This window comes from Carcharodon carcharias, chromosome 20 (genome assembly GCF_017639515.1).
Source record: "Carcharodon carcharias isolate sCarCar2 chromosome 20, sCarCar2.pri, whole genome shotgun sequence".
NCBI lineage: Eukaryota > Metazoa > Chordata > Chondrichthyes > Lamniformes > Lamnidae > Carcharodon > Carcharodon carcharias.
In genome coordinates, this window is record NC_054486.1 from 71329085 (window position 1) to 71345179 (window position 16095).

Below are 16095 nucleotides of genomic sequence, written 5' to 3' on the forward strand. Positions count from 1 at the left end.
CATTCATATTGTATTTCTTTTATATTTTTAAATGTATTTTATTTTAAAGATTATTTCATTTATGAATGTAGGCATTTAAGAATGTACATTTTACCTCTAAATGTTTTCATTTTTCTTTGCTGAAAAAGGTCCTAAAGTACCTAACTACAATATTTCTTTTATATTCTATGATTTATTTTATTTAGTACACAGTATTGCACAAGCACGATACATATTTCAACTCGTACATTGGTTTTCACGGGAAATAAATGTCCAAAGGAACCTAATTACGGTCTGAGCATTGGTTCCAATTGAAACATGTGATTCACTTAAAGTTGTTTCATTTAAAGTCACAATTTTCAGGAACACAACTAAAATTTCAAGTGAGGACTTACTGCACCTCCAATATGGTGATAACACCAGGATTGGAAAACTAGTGTAGTCAGGAGTTATAAAAAAACAAATCTCAAACGAAGACAGGACTGCCTGCCTTCTCGCTCACCTCACTCCCTCCAATTTCACAGCTCAAAGAAAAGCCCAAAGTTGTAATGTTCCATTTTTAAAATTCTTTATGGGATGTGGGCATCACTGGCTGGGCCAGTATTTGTTGCCCATCCCTAAGTGCCCCAGAGAAGATGGTGAGCTGCCTTCTTGAACCGCTGCAGTCCATGTGGTGTAGGTGCACCCCTGGTGTTGCTGGAAAAGGATTTCCAGGATTTTGATCCCATGACAGTAAAGGAACAGCGAATAGTTCCAAATCAGGGTGGTATGTGGCTTGGAAGGGAATTTGCAGGTGGTAGTGTTCCCAAGCATCTGCTGTTCTTCTAGGTAGCTGAGGTAGCGGGGTTGGAAGATTATTTGGAAGTTATTGAAAGAACCATGTTGCGCAATTATCCATCCTTCACCTAATAAACCTGAAAATCATTTTCTAATTCAATCAACTTTTGGGGGAGCAAGTAATGATATTCATTGATTAATGTGGAAGATTATCCATTCCTGTGCTCCCCAGCTAATGACGTTCTGCTCATTAAAATGAATAGATGAAAAATCCTAAGCAGGAGAGTGTAACAATAGGAAATCCTACTATAATCTTAGGGTAGATCAGTGACTCAGCATTCCTGTTGCATATGTTGGACTAACAGAGCCCCTCAAACACTGAGTGCAGTTTATCATCAACATTCCATGATCAATGGCGTTCTTAAACTCCTCCAATATTTTAGGAAAATTATCTGGAGCATTCCCTGTTCCGTAGGTCTCCAGCACAATTCCTTCCATTGGTGGTTGCAGAAATGCTCGAACCTGAAAAGAAGATGTAGTTATAAATGCAAAATGCATACAAACTTCATAATACAGATTCTGGCTCATGTCTTAAAGTAATACTGAACTCAACTGCATCAAACCAATCTTAAACTCTGAATAAAGCTTTCACTTTTAACCACTAAATGAGTTCTTTAAAATCAAAATGAGAGTTTTTAAAAATCTACACAGTTAAGAATGCAGCAGTTGAATGGATGGGGCTGTAGGGTAGTACTGGTCCAGTTATCCAGGGGTCCAGATTGATTCCTGGAGATGTGAGTTCAGATCCAACAAGGATAGATTTGGAAATTTTTCTTATTCTTTCATGGGATGTGGGCACTGCTGGCTAGGTCAGCATTTATTGCCCGTCCTTAATTACCCTTGAGAAGGTGGTGATGAGCTGCCTTCTTGAACTGCGGCAGTCCATTTGGTGTAGGCACACCCACAGTGCTGTTAGGAAGTGAGTTACAGTATTTTGACTCAATAAATCTAACTTACCTAATAAAATTTGGAATAAAATGCCAGTCTCAGAAATACATATCATGAAACTAATGTGCTTCAGAGAAGGAAACCTGGTGCCTTTACCCAGTCTGGCCTACATGTGACCCCAGAAGGACACCTGTGTAGTTGACTCTTGGCTGCCCCTTGAAATGGGCTAGCAAACCACACAGAGTATCAAACCCGCTACGAAAATGTTGAATAAGAATACAATTGGACAGACCACCCAATATCAGCCTAGGCAACAGAAACGACAATGACTCACCCTGCCCAGGCAACCTACCATATCCTCCTCATGAACATCTGGGGACTTGCGCCAAAAGTTGGGAGTGTTGTCCCACACATTAGTCAAGCAACAGCCTGACATAAACATACTTTACAAGCAACGTCCCAGACTTCTCCATCACTATCCCTGGGTATATCCTGTCCCGCCAGCAGGGCAGACCCACCAGGGATGATGGTAAAGTGGTATACAATGGAGAGGGAGTGTCCATGGGAGTCTTCAACATTGACTCCAGACCCCATGAAGTCTCATTGCACCACATTAAATCTGGGCAAGGAAACTTCCAGCTGATTACCACATACCATCCTCCCTCAGCTGATGAATCAGTACTCCTCCATGATGAAGACCATTTGGAGAAAGCAGGTGATCAAAAGGGCACAGAATGTACTCTGGATGGGGTACTTCAATGTTCCTCGTCAACACTGGCTCATTAACACCACAACTGAATCAATCGGCTGAGTCCTGAGGGATGTACCTGCCAGAATCAGCTTGCAGCAGATAGTGAGAGAACCGACAAGAGGGAAACTTACTTCGCCTCATCCTCTTTCAGCTACCTCTTGAAGATGCATCTGGCCATGACAGTATTGGTTGGAGTAACCACTACACAGTCCATTTGGAGATAAAGACCCATCTTCACACTACTCTCCATCGTTGTGTGGCAAAGCCACCACGCTAAATGCAATAGATTCAGAACAGATCTAGCAGCTCACAACTGGACAACCAAGAGACGCTCTAGGCCATCATCAGCAGCAGAATTGTATTCAACCACAATCTGTAACCTCATGACCCAACATATTCCTCACTCAATCACTATGATCAAGCCAAGGAACCATCCCTGATACAATGAGTAATGTAAGTGAGCACTTCAAAAGCTGCACCAGGCAACCTTAAAAATGAGATAAAGGCAAAACACTGCAGATGCCGGAAATCTGAAACAAAAACAAAAAATGCTGGAAAAACTCAGCAGGTCTGACGGCAACTGTGGAGAGAAAGACAGAGTTTACATTTCGAGTCCATATGACTCTTCCTCAGAGCTAAGGGGAGTAGAAATGTGGTGAAATGTATACTGTTTAAGGGGGGGCCAGAACAGGTGAAGCTGAATAGAAGGCCCGTGATAGGTGGAGGCAAAGGAGAGATTGCGAAAGATGTCATAAACAAAAGGTGAAAGGGCTGTTAATAGTGGTGGTTGTGGCTAAAGGAGGTTCTAATGGTGACATTAAGAGTGGAAAGCAGAATGTGCTAATGGCAGGACCAGGGTAAGCAATCTGGAAAATGACAGATGGCCCTCGTGGAGGTGGAGTGAGAAGAGGGGACGGTATGGGAAAAAAGATCGAGAAAGCTAAAAACTAAAACAGAGGTTCACGAAGGCAGCTCACCACTACCTTCTCAAAGGCAATTAGGGATGAGCAATAAATGCAAGATATCCATGTGCCAAGAATGAATAAAAAAAAGTTTTGTCAACAACTTATACTATATTTGGTCCACACTACATAATCATATTTCAAAAGGTGTTTCTAAGATGATTCCCACAATTTCATGCTCAACATGATCTTTAAGATGGAGAAGCTCTAAGTGACAAGGTCATATAGGTCAAGGGACAAATTAAATGTTTGCGATGGGGGTATATCGAGGGACCTAGTATCAGGAAGGGGAGGAGGTCCACTGAGAGTTATTCCCCTGTCCTTGCTTCTGACCACTAGCCCCCACCGCGACCCCAAACCCTGTGATCCCCATCCCACCCCCACTGACCTTTGACTTGGTGTCCCTCATTGACCCTGGATCTCTGGTGGGTACATTACTGGCAACAGCCCTCACTATTGGCCAGTAGCTCTCAGGAGCCAGGATTTCAGCCTGTGGGGTCCTTAATCCCACGGAAGGCTCAGCATATTAAGTGGCCATCAGGCAGTTAAGTGGGCAGCATCGGGCCTTCCCCAGGATTAAGGATCCCAGGATGTAAATGCCGGCCCCTGAAAGCTGCTGGTCAATAGCGGTGCCAGCTACTGGTAATGCACCCACCAGAGGTCCAGGTTCAAAGAGGGACCCCAAGCTAAAGGTGAGTGAGGGCACGCTGGGGGTTGTAGGATGGGGTGGGTGGGAGGAAAGGGGGTCAGAGGCAAAGACAGGGCCTGCCCCTTCCTGATGCTAGGTCCCTCAATCAGGCAGTGGGTGCCATTGAATGAAGGAACCCACCCCCCCACCTCCAAACAAAGCCGATGGGAAGCCTGAAAAGCAAACCCTGAGTGGCAACTACTCTGCCTGCCACTGGTTGAATATCAGCAGCGGCAAGATGAGGCCCTTAAGTGGGCGTTCATTGCTTGATTGGGCAAAAGTTGGAAGGAGGCAGGATCCCCACCCTGCACATTTTCTCCTGATTAAATGGCCCCTGCCTCCAAACCTGCCTTCAGTGGGGGGGAATTAAATTATGCCCAAGGTGTGGAATAAATCCTAACTGCAGTAGATGTGCTGATAAACCTTGGCAACTTTAATTATCCTACACAGAGTTTCACTTCTGTGAAATCCCAGACACCTTGCATCAGTCAATAACACCACTATCATTTGGAGAAACCAACTGTCATCCAACCATTTTTAGCATCTCCTGTGAAATTGGGTGACAGACATGGGTTTGAAGACTTGGGCATTTAGGGGGCCCTGCTTTAATGTCATAAATGTGGTGATGCAGAACTGCAAGGAATCTCCTTCCAGATCCCAGGCATAGGATCATTTACATAATTGGAGTGGGTGGAAGTGGAGCCACCTGCCCCATCATAGCACACTGTAAGGAACTAGAGACCCTTAAAAAGAATCAAAGATTAAAGAGTGAAAAATTATTTATTCCTGCAGGGGAACAATATTGACAATTATTAGGTAACTGAGCCATTCTAGGCTTGGTTAACCTTGCAATAATTTTTGGCGCCTCATGGATACATTGGCTAGAGTACATTACTCGCCCAAAAAGGTCCCCCAGGCAACCCAGCCCCATCAAGCCGACAGCAGACTTAGGGATAAGCAGGTGGTGAAGTTGTCTGCTCACATCCACCCCAACCTGATTGAAATTTGGATTGAAATGTACGTGGGGTGGAAAAGTGGCAGATTCAGATAGTGTCCGAAATTCCTGCCCTCCTTCCTCAATGATTTTCCCAGGATGTGGCCTCCCATGCCACTAGAATTTCAGGCTCCACCCAAGACTTTCTCCGCTCCTTGTAGCTTGTCCATATATCATTGTGCTTAAATTTTGTGATCTTATTTTTAATTATCTTTAGTTAATTTGCTTCCTATATTTTGCACCCAACATCATGTGACATTTCCCCATTTAGTGTCCTCTTCCCAGGCCATTTTTCAAAATTGGTTCATGAGCTGTGGGTGTTTGCTGGCTGGGTCAATATTTATTGCTCATCCCTAATTGCTCTTGAGAAGATGGCGATGAGCAGGGTAGCCTTGCTCAGTAATGTTTCCTCCATATGAAGAAACATAAAGGAAAAGCTGTTTGTTTTGTTGCCCCAACAGGTTTTGGTTTTTTTCCCTTCTTTACTCTACCATGGGATGTGGATGTTGCTGGCAAGGACTGCATTTGTTGCTCATCCCTAATTGCCCTCAAAGTAAGCAGCTTACTGGACCATTTCAGAGTCAACCACAGTGCTGTGGGACTGGAGTCACACATAGGTCAAAGCAGGGAAGGATGACAGATTTTCTTCCTTAAAGGGCATTAGTGAGCCAGATAGGTTTTTACAACAATCAATGATAGTTTTTGACTCAGGGCAGCTTTCAATTCCAGATTTATTAGTTGAATTTAAATTGCACCGGCTGCAGTGCTGGGATGTGAACCCCCGTCCCCAAAGCGTGGGCTCCTGGGTCACTAATCCAGTGACAACTGTGCCACCATCTCCCCTGAAGTTAGACAGATATGAGATGCTCAGAGGCAAAAATCCATTCATACCAATTCAAAAGGATGTGTGCCTTTTGGAGAGGATTTTACATGGGGTTTACCTGTACAAAGACAGCAATCCTCAGGGATAAGCTTGTTCCAGAATATTGTGACAAAGGCATCAGCTGCTTTTTTTCAGGTTCAAGAAATTAGTTTGTACAACAAACTTTTCCAATTTAAATCGGTGTAATCAATAATTAATGTAATATAGTTAGTTTACATATTTTTAAGACTGAACCACAGGATAATTGACTTATTTTCATACTGATGCAGAATCATACTTTAAAAAAGGCAACGACTCAAGAGTTTTGACTTGAATTCTTAAGGTTTTTCATTCTGCTCGCCAAACTTTGCAAAATCTTGGCCCAGCTGATCGCACTTGGATAGATGTTCCTTTGTCATTTCAGTGCAGAGCAATTTCAGTTACTTTCAAATAATTTTCTGTCACTTTTGTATCAGATTTCATATCTCATGCTGATATTACCAATACCAGGCATTTTGTAATTGTCCCCACCTTTAAAAATACTAATATATCACATTCTGATGTGCAGTTTCAATTTCATTTTGATCATTAGAAATTTCTTAGTTAATCAGCAGTTTGAAAAAGGAAAGTTACCGTGGCACAAGTGAATCCTGGGTATAACTTCATCAATCCCACATTCTGATTCATATTGGTTTGCACCCTAAACTCCTTAGCTGTCTTTGGTCTCCAAACAATGTCCCAGTTGACTGTAAAGAAAACAAACATGGTTTCACTGCAAATGCAGTTCAAGAAACAGAAAACAGGAAAAAATGCATTTACATAGCACCTTTCATGACCATAGGACTTCCCAAAGCACTTCACAACCAATGAAGCATAGTCAGTGTTGGAGTATAGGAAACTCGGCAACCGTTTTGTGCATGTACACCAAGATCCCACAAACAGCAATGTGGATAATCCGTTTTTGTGATGTTGACTGAGGGATAAATATTGGCCACGGTACTGGGGATAACTCCCCTGTCCTTTTTCAAATGGCACCATGGAATCTTTTATATCCAACCTGAGAAGACAGGCACAAGAAACCTCTGACACTGCAGCACTCTCTCATTACTGCACTGCAGTGTCAGCCTTGATTTTTGTGCTCAAGTTCTGCAATGAAGCTTGAATCTACAACCCTCTGACTCAGAGGCAAGAGTGCTACCAACTGAGCTGATGCCATGGGCAAAATGTTTAGCTCATTGAGCGTGAAACGATATGCGTTGACATTGGGCGAGTATCTCAATGTCAATGCCCAGTCGTGCGATATTTTGGTCGACGGGCGCGCGCCGGAGTCATCAGCATGCCTGGCGACAATTAAAAGGCCTACTAAGGTAATCAAATTAGCAATTAAGTTAAATTTTCATTGCCCGTCCAAACTTACGGTTGGCGAGCAGGCGAAAAGGCCAAGCGGCCTTTGCACTTTTTAGGAAACATCATCCATGGGCGGGATCATGTTTCCTAAAGCAAATAAAAATAAAATTAAAATATTAAAACTTAATTAATAACAAGTCCCTGCTCACGTGACAGAGTTACATGAGAGGGCATCTTTTATCACATTTTTAATTTCTTTATTTTTTTTATATAACTCTTCATCTCCCCAAGGCAGCTCTGTGCCTCAGGGGGAAAAACTTTTAGCTTGGCAAGCGGGCGCGCACCTGACCCGCTCAAGTGTAAAATGGCATGCACTTACGTTGGGCAAGCATCCTGATGTCAATGAACAGTTACGCGATATTTTGTTCAGAGAACGTGCGCTGCAGTCTACTGCGCGCCTGCCGACAATTAAAGACCCATTAAGGCCATTAAAGGATCAACTGAATAGAATTTTTCACTGCCCTTCCAACCTTATGGTTAGCGGGCAGGCGAAAAGACCAAGCAGCCTCTGCACCTTTTAGGAAACCTCATCCACGGACGGGATGCGGTTTCCTAAAGCAATTAAAAAAAAATTTAAAATTTAATTAATACCATGACCCTATTCATGTGACAGAGTCACATGAGGGGACATGTTTTATTACATCATTTATGTCCTTTTTTTAAATGCTTCATCTCCCTGAGGCAGCTCTGTGCCTCAGGTAGATTATGGAGCATGCACTCATGCCCATGTGCGAAGGTTGTGCTTGCCTGGCTCACACTCCCTCTGCCCGCACAGGCGGCGCTGAGCGCTGCTGCTCGGGTTTCACGCTGGGTGTGCCTTAATTGGCCCGCCAGCGTGAAATGAGCTTCCTGCCTCGATCGCGGGCAGCAGTCGGCATCCCCACTGCCCCCGCCGAGCCTGCCTGACAAGGGTGAAACTCTGCCCTGGGAAATTATCAAGTGTGCACTTGGGCTCATGGTGGCACACAGCCAATTGCAGGTGGCGATCGGCTACTCACCCGTCCGCGCCCGTACCCAACCGGCCCGTCCGATGGGGAGAAAATTCTCCACACTGAAGCCTGCTCACAGTCCTTTCTGCTATTCTAGCCTTCTGTGAAGGTACTCTACCTCACCCGACAGTATAAAATTCAGCACTGACCTAACCTCCCACCTCTTTGCCATCCTGATATATCTGCTGGGGCTTGGATGCCCTATGGCCCCCATACGCTTTGTGCAAAATATGAACGGGTTTGTACTACACCAGACAATTGACACTTTACCGGTCTTTATCACCTTGTTTTCAAATCCACATGCCCTTTCGATTCAATATGCCGGTCGATCCTTATAAAATTCACACCTGGTATGATGATGTCAGAACGCACCAATGAGATATTCTGCAAGCATCCCCCGCCCCCACAGCCGTCCACATAGGGGCTGGAAAATCCCAGCCAAAGAAAATGTTTTTAAAAAGTTACTATCTTAAAATCACAAACAATATTTAAAATCTGAAGGAATGAACTTCCACACTTCTAAAAGTTAATTTTCATTGCTGGCAAGACGTTAAGACTCATCCATTGAAAATTTACTTACACTGGAAGAAGGTGGCATAATGACAATGTCACTGGGCTAGTAATTAAGAGGCCCGGGCTAATGCCTCGGTACATGGGTTTGGATCCCGCTATGGCAGCTGGTGGAATTTAAAGTCAAATAATTAATAAAAATCTAGAATTGATAGCTAGTCTCCATAATGGTGTTATAAAACTATTAAGTGTCAGAAAAATGCATCTGGTTCACTAGTGCCCTTTAGGGTTAGAGAAGAAAATCTGCTGCCCTTACCTTAAGTCTGGCCTACATGCGGCTTCAGATCCACAGCAATGTGGCTGACTCTTATCTGCCCTCTGAAATGGCCTAGCAAGCCACTTAGTTCAAGGGCAATTGGGGATGGGCAACAAATGCAGGCCTTGTCAGTGATGCTCATGTCCCATGAAAGAATAAAACACTTATTCTGGCCTGCTTAGTAGGTATCTGTCATGTCACAACCTTCCATCAGAGTATAAATATTAATGTAACACAGCTCCTCGAAAAGCAAGACGTCTCAGACAACAGCCCGAATTCCATTTAATTGCATGTGTGTAGTCACTAGAAGTTGCAATTTACTTTTCAATAACAATGAGCCATTTATTATCTCACCTTTGTTTTTTACTACAAAATCTGAGCCTTTACTTAATTACAGAACAGATTCAAGTTAGTTAAACATGACATGCCTTTAACAAATCTGATGGCTTTTCTTAATTGTCCTGATTTGTCTAAGTGAGTGTAAATTTGTCCTAGGGCAGAATTTTACGCCGATCAGGAAGGTGCGCGCCCAACCCGATCGGCCACAAAATAGCATGTGATGACGTCAAGCGAGTGTCCCGGCATCATTGCGCACTTGCATGAAATTTCGGTCGGAGGGCATGTGCAAAAGTCGGAAGCACGCCTGCCAACAATTAAGAGGCCTATTAAGGCCATGAAAGCAGTAACTAAAGGAGATTTTTCATTGTCCATCCAGCGTTATGGTTGGCGGGCGGGTCAATCAGCCAGGCGTCTTTGCACTTTTCAGGAAACCTCATCCACGGGCGGGATGAGGTTTCCGAGATTAATTACAAAAAAGAGTAAAATGTCTGAACATAATTTTCAGCATCCATATGTTTAGGTGACTCAGTCTGATGTGTGGGCATTTTTTCAGGATTTAAAAACCTGCTTTTACTGAATTTCAATTCTTCAGCTCCCTGAGGCAGTTCTCTGCCTTCAGGGAGCTTTCATTCCAAGTTCTCCCCTTACGTCAGCACTCGCACCCCTCCCATCCCCACCCCGGCAGCGCCTTTCACACTGGCTGGTCACTAATTGGCTAGCCAGCGTGAAATCGCGGTCGGCGGTCTGTTCCCTGGACGATCCTGGGCCCACTGAGCACTGCCACCCGCCGACCTGAAAATACTATCCCTAGATTATCATTTCTAAAAGCTTTCCCACCACCAAGGTAAATCTGACTGGCCTGTAGTTGTTGGGTTAATCCTTACACCCATTTTTTGAACAAGGATGTAAGGATAAACCCAGCAAATACAGGGCCGGTTGATTGCGTAGGGCCCCTCCCTAAGACTAAAAATGGAAATCAGTATTTACTGACAATCATGAATGTGTCCATAAGGTTTCCAGAAGCAATACCTTTTAAGGGAAATCACAGCAAAGGTGAATAAGGTAGAGGAGTTAAATTATTTACATGATATGGGTTACCAAAAGAAATACAGGCCTGAATTTTCAGCTCGGTGGGCAGGCAGGATTGGCCAGGAGTGGTTGGGAACCGGACTGCCGACCAAAATCGGCCCTCGACCGCGATTTCACGCTGGTTGGCCAATTAATGGCCAGCCAGTGTGAAACTGTCAAATGCCTGTTAAGGCCATTAAAAAGCCAAGTAAGCTAATTGTCAATGCTGCCCGTCCAACCTTAAGGTTGGCGACAGGCGAAAAGCCCAAGCGGCCTTCGCGTTTTCCAGGAAACCCAATCCATGGGCGGGATGAGGTTTCCTGAAGGTTTAATCAAATCTATAAGTAATTTACTCACATTTCATAAACATATCCTAGTTCGTGTAACACTGTCACATGAGGGGACATGTCTAAATAATTTTTACCTTTCTTTATTTAAATATTTCATTATGAACTTAATCTCCCTGAGGCAGAAGATTTCTACGCTCTTTCACGCAGGCTCTGACTCTCCCTCTTCCGCCGCCACTGCCTGCAGGCAGCGATTGGCTCCACGCTCACTCCCGACCAGCCTGCCCGACAGGGAGAAAATTCACCCCATAGATTTCAGAAAAATTACTAATTTTAATCATCTTGATGAAGGGTCTCTATTCAAAGCACGTTACACATCTCCAGGATATTTACTTTTCATTTCAGATTTCTAACATCAAAATTTGCCAAATCACACCCAACATATTTAATTTCCTTTCACAAACTTCCTCCTTATTGTGTAGAAAGGGAAGGAAGTGCTGAAAATTGAGAAATAATCAAATTATAACTGACTTACCTTTAATTTTCACTTCAGCTTCGGCCAGTGGACGCATATTAGGTGAAGAAAATCCCATATAACTTTCTGCATCAACTTTAGTCACCCGATTTCCTCTGTATAATTTGCCTTGAAAATACAGACAAACCTAAACCATTGAACAAAAAGTCAGTTACATAAATATAAGGTAATAAATAGCTGCTGAATGACCATATCAAACAAGATCAAGTCCAGAAGTTTTAGCTTGTCAGGCAGGCGTGCGCCCAACCTGAACGGGCTTAAAATGACGCGCAATATTTCAGTCGGTGGGGACATGCGGGAGTCGGCAGCACGTCCACCAACAATTGAAATGCCTATTAAGGCCATTAACACTACTTGAATAAAATTTTTTGCTGCCCATCCAGCCTTACGGTTGGCGGGCAGGTGAAAAGGCCAAGAGGCCTTGGCATTTTTTGCGAAACCTCATCCAACGGCGGGATGAGGTTTCGATCCGTCATCAAAAAAAAATGTTCACACTGATTTCCAACATGTCCCTGCTCATGTGACGGAGTCACGTGAGGTGACATGTTTTTTAACATCTTAAAATGCTTTTTTAAAAATATTTTCAACTCCCTGAGGTAGCACTGTGCCTCAGGGAGTGTTTCCTGCACACATGCGTGAACTCGTGTGCTTGCCCTCTTTTCCCTCCCCTCCCTCACGCAGGCAGCATTGAACGCTGGGTGGGCCCTAATTAGCCCGTTATTGTGAAAACACGGCCCGGTCCCGATCGCAGGCGGCGGTCAGCTTCTCAACCGCTCCCAACGGCCCCCAACGAGCCCGTCCGACTGAGGCAAAATTCTGCCCCAGATATCTGAACTCACTGGAAGCTACACACTTACCTCTGGTATTGGATACTGGCCGGCAATCAGCAGTGCCCCAAGCAAATTATCATGGCCGTCATTTCTCATCTCATAGATGGGAACCTGGAAGAACAGAAGCAGCTGTAAAATCTGATCTGGCAAGGCAGAGAGCACGCAAAAGATTTATTGGTTTGGGATTAGTGTGGAAGTTGCCTAGCTGCTTGGCATTCTGTTTTTGTTATACCTGATAACCTACTATTTCCTCTCTGCTTCTCTCTTTTCTGGCTGCACTAGACCTCATAACGCTTGTGCCCAAGGTAACAGTGAATGATCTACTGGTAGTGATGAGGCCCCAATTTTTCCAACTCCCTCTGGGTAAATGATTGCTCTGCTCTGAACTGTCTCAAGAACACACAGCTGAACAACGTGAAACCAAAGATGCCTTGGAGGCATCAGTGAGTCCTGAAATGAAGTCTGGAAATGCTAAGACTGAAGCTCAGAACAGAGGTGAAGCTGTCAAGTTCAAATAAGCAACCAACAGCAAACTATCTCCAAAACTCCTCACTACTCACAAAGGCAATGTTGCTGACCCTTTTTATCCTGCCCTTGGATGAGGTTTTGTTAAAAGTGGGCTGCCTGCCTGCCCGTTATGCCCGTGCAACGAGCGTGAAATTGCACGGGAAACCGTGAAATCAGGTTCAATTGGGTTTTTAATGGCTTTAAGTGGCCTCTTAATTGATGGCAGGTGCAGCTCTGACACCCGCGTGCGCCCGCCGACCTGAACATTGCACGGGTGCAGGATGATGTCGGGACACGCGCTCGACATCTTCTCACGCTATTTTATGCCTGATCGGGTCGGGCGCACGCCCACCCGCGAGGCATAAAATTCTGCCCTCAGTTATTATTATTATTCTTACGTTTTCATTCAGAATTCCAAAGTTTAGAGTAAGTGATTAAACGGACTTTCATAGAGGAAGCTAGTGGGAAGCATTCAATGGAATGCAGAATCTTCCTGCTTCCAAATTACTGGAAATAGTGAGAAAAAAAACATTAATGGAAACTAGATTAAAACAAAAAAAATACGACGAGCGGGATTACATGCTGGTGGTATATTACAAACCTGCTGAAGTCAATGGACCTTTGAAGAGTCGCCGCATTTTCTGGCCCCACCCCAGCCCCCTCAGGACCATAAAATGTGGAATCTGTTTTCAAACCTACTCATTTTTAATTTCACTTCAAATAAAACTTCCTCCTTTCCATTTTTGGTCATCTTTCATGAAGGTGTCACCACTGCGAAATTTTAAAATATTAGGATTGCTACTGGTTCAGTTTGCTCTGCTTTAGTAAATATGGCAGCACAGATTTTAGTTTCAGCAAACTACCCATTTGTACCACAAGTGTTCCTGGGGTTTTGTTATGTTTGCATATTGGTGAAGTCTATTGGCAGAGTTTTACACCTCGTGGGCTGGCGCGCACCCGACCCAATCTCATCCATCTCCCACAATGGCGCTGACCACCAGAGGTCATTGCCTGTGTGAAGGCTTGCAGGTCCAAGTACAACCCCAGGAACCTCTGATCCTGTCTCTGGAGCTGCCCCTCCATGAGAGGAGTTACCTGGGGCACTGTGGTGTCATGGGATAAGAATGGAGGAGTCCATTCATCTCATGTCCTCCACAATGTCTGTGCTTCGAGCACATGAACTCCTCCATTGAGAGTGTGGCCAACCTCATGGAGACCCATGTGTGATATCACTCAAAGTAGCTGCAGAATGCAGCAATGTCTTCTCCCAAGCCAACGTGTCCAACAACGTGCCCTCATTACTCAATGCTAGCTCCAATGGGAAGGACATGTCGTCCGTACGGCTGATACCAGACTCCCAAAGCAACTATTCTACGTGGAACTCAGTTGCAGCGGGAGAATCCAAGGAGGAGAGTTGAAATGCTTTAGGGATAGCCTCAAAGCATCCCTGAAGAGATCAAACATCGCTACTGATGGAATCCCTGGCTTTTGACTAACCAAAATGGAGAAGGTTCATTTGGGAAGACATCAAACACATTAAGTGACTTTGGGAACAGGCAGAAGCAAAATCAAGGAGTAGGAGAGAGCACACAAACCTCCAAGCAATTTATCTACCTGATCCTTCAAATACCACCTGCCCCACATCGGGCAGAATCTGCAGATTGCACATTGGGCTTATCAGCCTTCTCAGAACCACTGAACTGGAGTGGAAGCAAGTCATTCTCAATCCCAAGAAGGAAGGAAGGAAGGATGCAGGAACAGTCCACTGAATGCACAAAAAGCATGCTGCAGTCTGTAGCATTGACCAGTTAGTGGCACAAATGATGCAATGAAAAATGGAGTTGATGCCAGCCATGCCTCAACTGGTGGTTTCCTCCAGCAATCAAGGGCATCATGAAAAAGGTGGCAGCACGTGGTGACTCACCAGGCTCCATAATCATCACTATCCCTGTGGCTCCTCCAGCAGAAAAAAAATCTCTAGAGTTATGTCTTGTGACAGAAGTTGCCCCTGCATTGATGTTGGTGCAGCTTCATGACAAGACACCTCAGTCCCAGACAAACATTGGCAAGCAGGCTGTCTCCACCTAATTCTCAGTCACAGGGGGAATAGCTTGTAGAGGTGACCGTGAGCATAGGCCACCAGGTCAGCAATGTCACTTTGTGGGTTACTTGAGTGTGTCTGTTGTAAATGGCATCTGTTATGATCTGGTTAGGGACCAGTAACTGTTTTATGTCCCCCTAATCGGCCCTAGTCTTTCTTTCACCACCCTTTTATTATTTACATGTTTATAGAAGACCATGGGATTCCCTTTTATGTTCGCTGCCAGACTCTTTTCATGCTCTCTCCTTGCTTTCCCTCTGGTCCTTCTATATTCAGCCTGATTCTCCATTGTATTTTCTACATGATAGCTCTTGTACGCATACTTCTTCCTTTTCATCTTTACCTCCATCTCTCTCTTCATCCAAGGCAATCTGGATTTATTTATTCTACCTTTCCCTTTCAAGGGAATATACTTTGATATTGCCTGCCTTCTTTGAAGGTGGCTCATTGTTCAGCCACTGTCTTTTCTGCCAACATTTGATTCCAACTCACTCAACTCAGATGTATTTTCATCCCATCGAAGCTGGCTTTCCCCCAATTAATTATTCCTGCTCTGGACTTTTCTCTGTCTTTTTCCATGACTAACCTAAACCTTATGATACAATGGTCACTTTCCCCTGGAGGCTCTCCCACTGATATTTGATTCACTTGGGCCAACGCATTCTCCAGAACCAGGTCCAAAAGTGTATGTCCTCTCCTTGGACTGAAAACATACTGCTGTAGAAAATTATCTTGAACAAATTCCAAGAACCCTCGCCCCTCTTGTCCTTTTGTGCTATTCCTATCCCGGTCTATATTTGGATAATTGAAGTCTCCCATTTTGATGACTCTAAACTCTTGCACCTCTCTAATTTCTTTGCAAATTTGTTTCTCCACATCCCTTCCACTGGCTGGGTGTATTAACAACACCAATCAATGTTATTGCACCTTTCCCATTCCTTACCTCCAGCCAGAGAGATTCTGTCCTTGACCCCTCTGGAACATCCTCTCTCTCCAGTACTGTAATGACATTGTTAACCAATATTACCACTCCAGCTCCCACCCTTTTCTTCCTTTCCTGTCTCTCCTAAGCATCTTGTACCCAGGAATATTTAGCACCCAGTCCTGCCCCTTCTTTGAGCCAGGTCTCTGTTACGGAATTATGATATTATTGCTATTTGTCAATCTGTGCCTGTAGTTCACCAATCTTATTAACCACACTTAGTGCAGTCACACATATGCACATTAGCCCTGATTTAGGCTTTT

General features: G+C 44.3%; 1 protein-coding gene across 2 annotated transcripts in view; it reads right to left on the minus strand.

Moving 5' to 3' along the window:
• The window catches only part of LOC121292231 (60 kDa lysophospholipase-like), a 100287-nt gene that overhangs the window by 46209 nt on the left and 37983 nt on the right, over positions 1-16095 (minus strand). Inside the window, exons 5-8 of one of the 2 annotated variants that reach the window (XM_041213953.1) lie at positions 12270-12353; positions 11413-11539; positions 6595-6707; positions 1093-1278 (exon numbers count right to left, since the gene is read on the minus strand). In XM_041213953.1, coding sequence (XP_041069887.1) covers positions 1093-1278; positions 6595-6707; positions 11413-11539; positions 12270-12353 — 510 coding nt within the window. The remainder of the gene's footprint in view (positions 1-1092; positions 1279-6594; positions 6708-11412; positions 11540-12269; positions 12354-16095) is intronic. The other variant, XM_041213954.1, reaches the window with a different exon arrangement.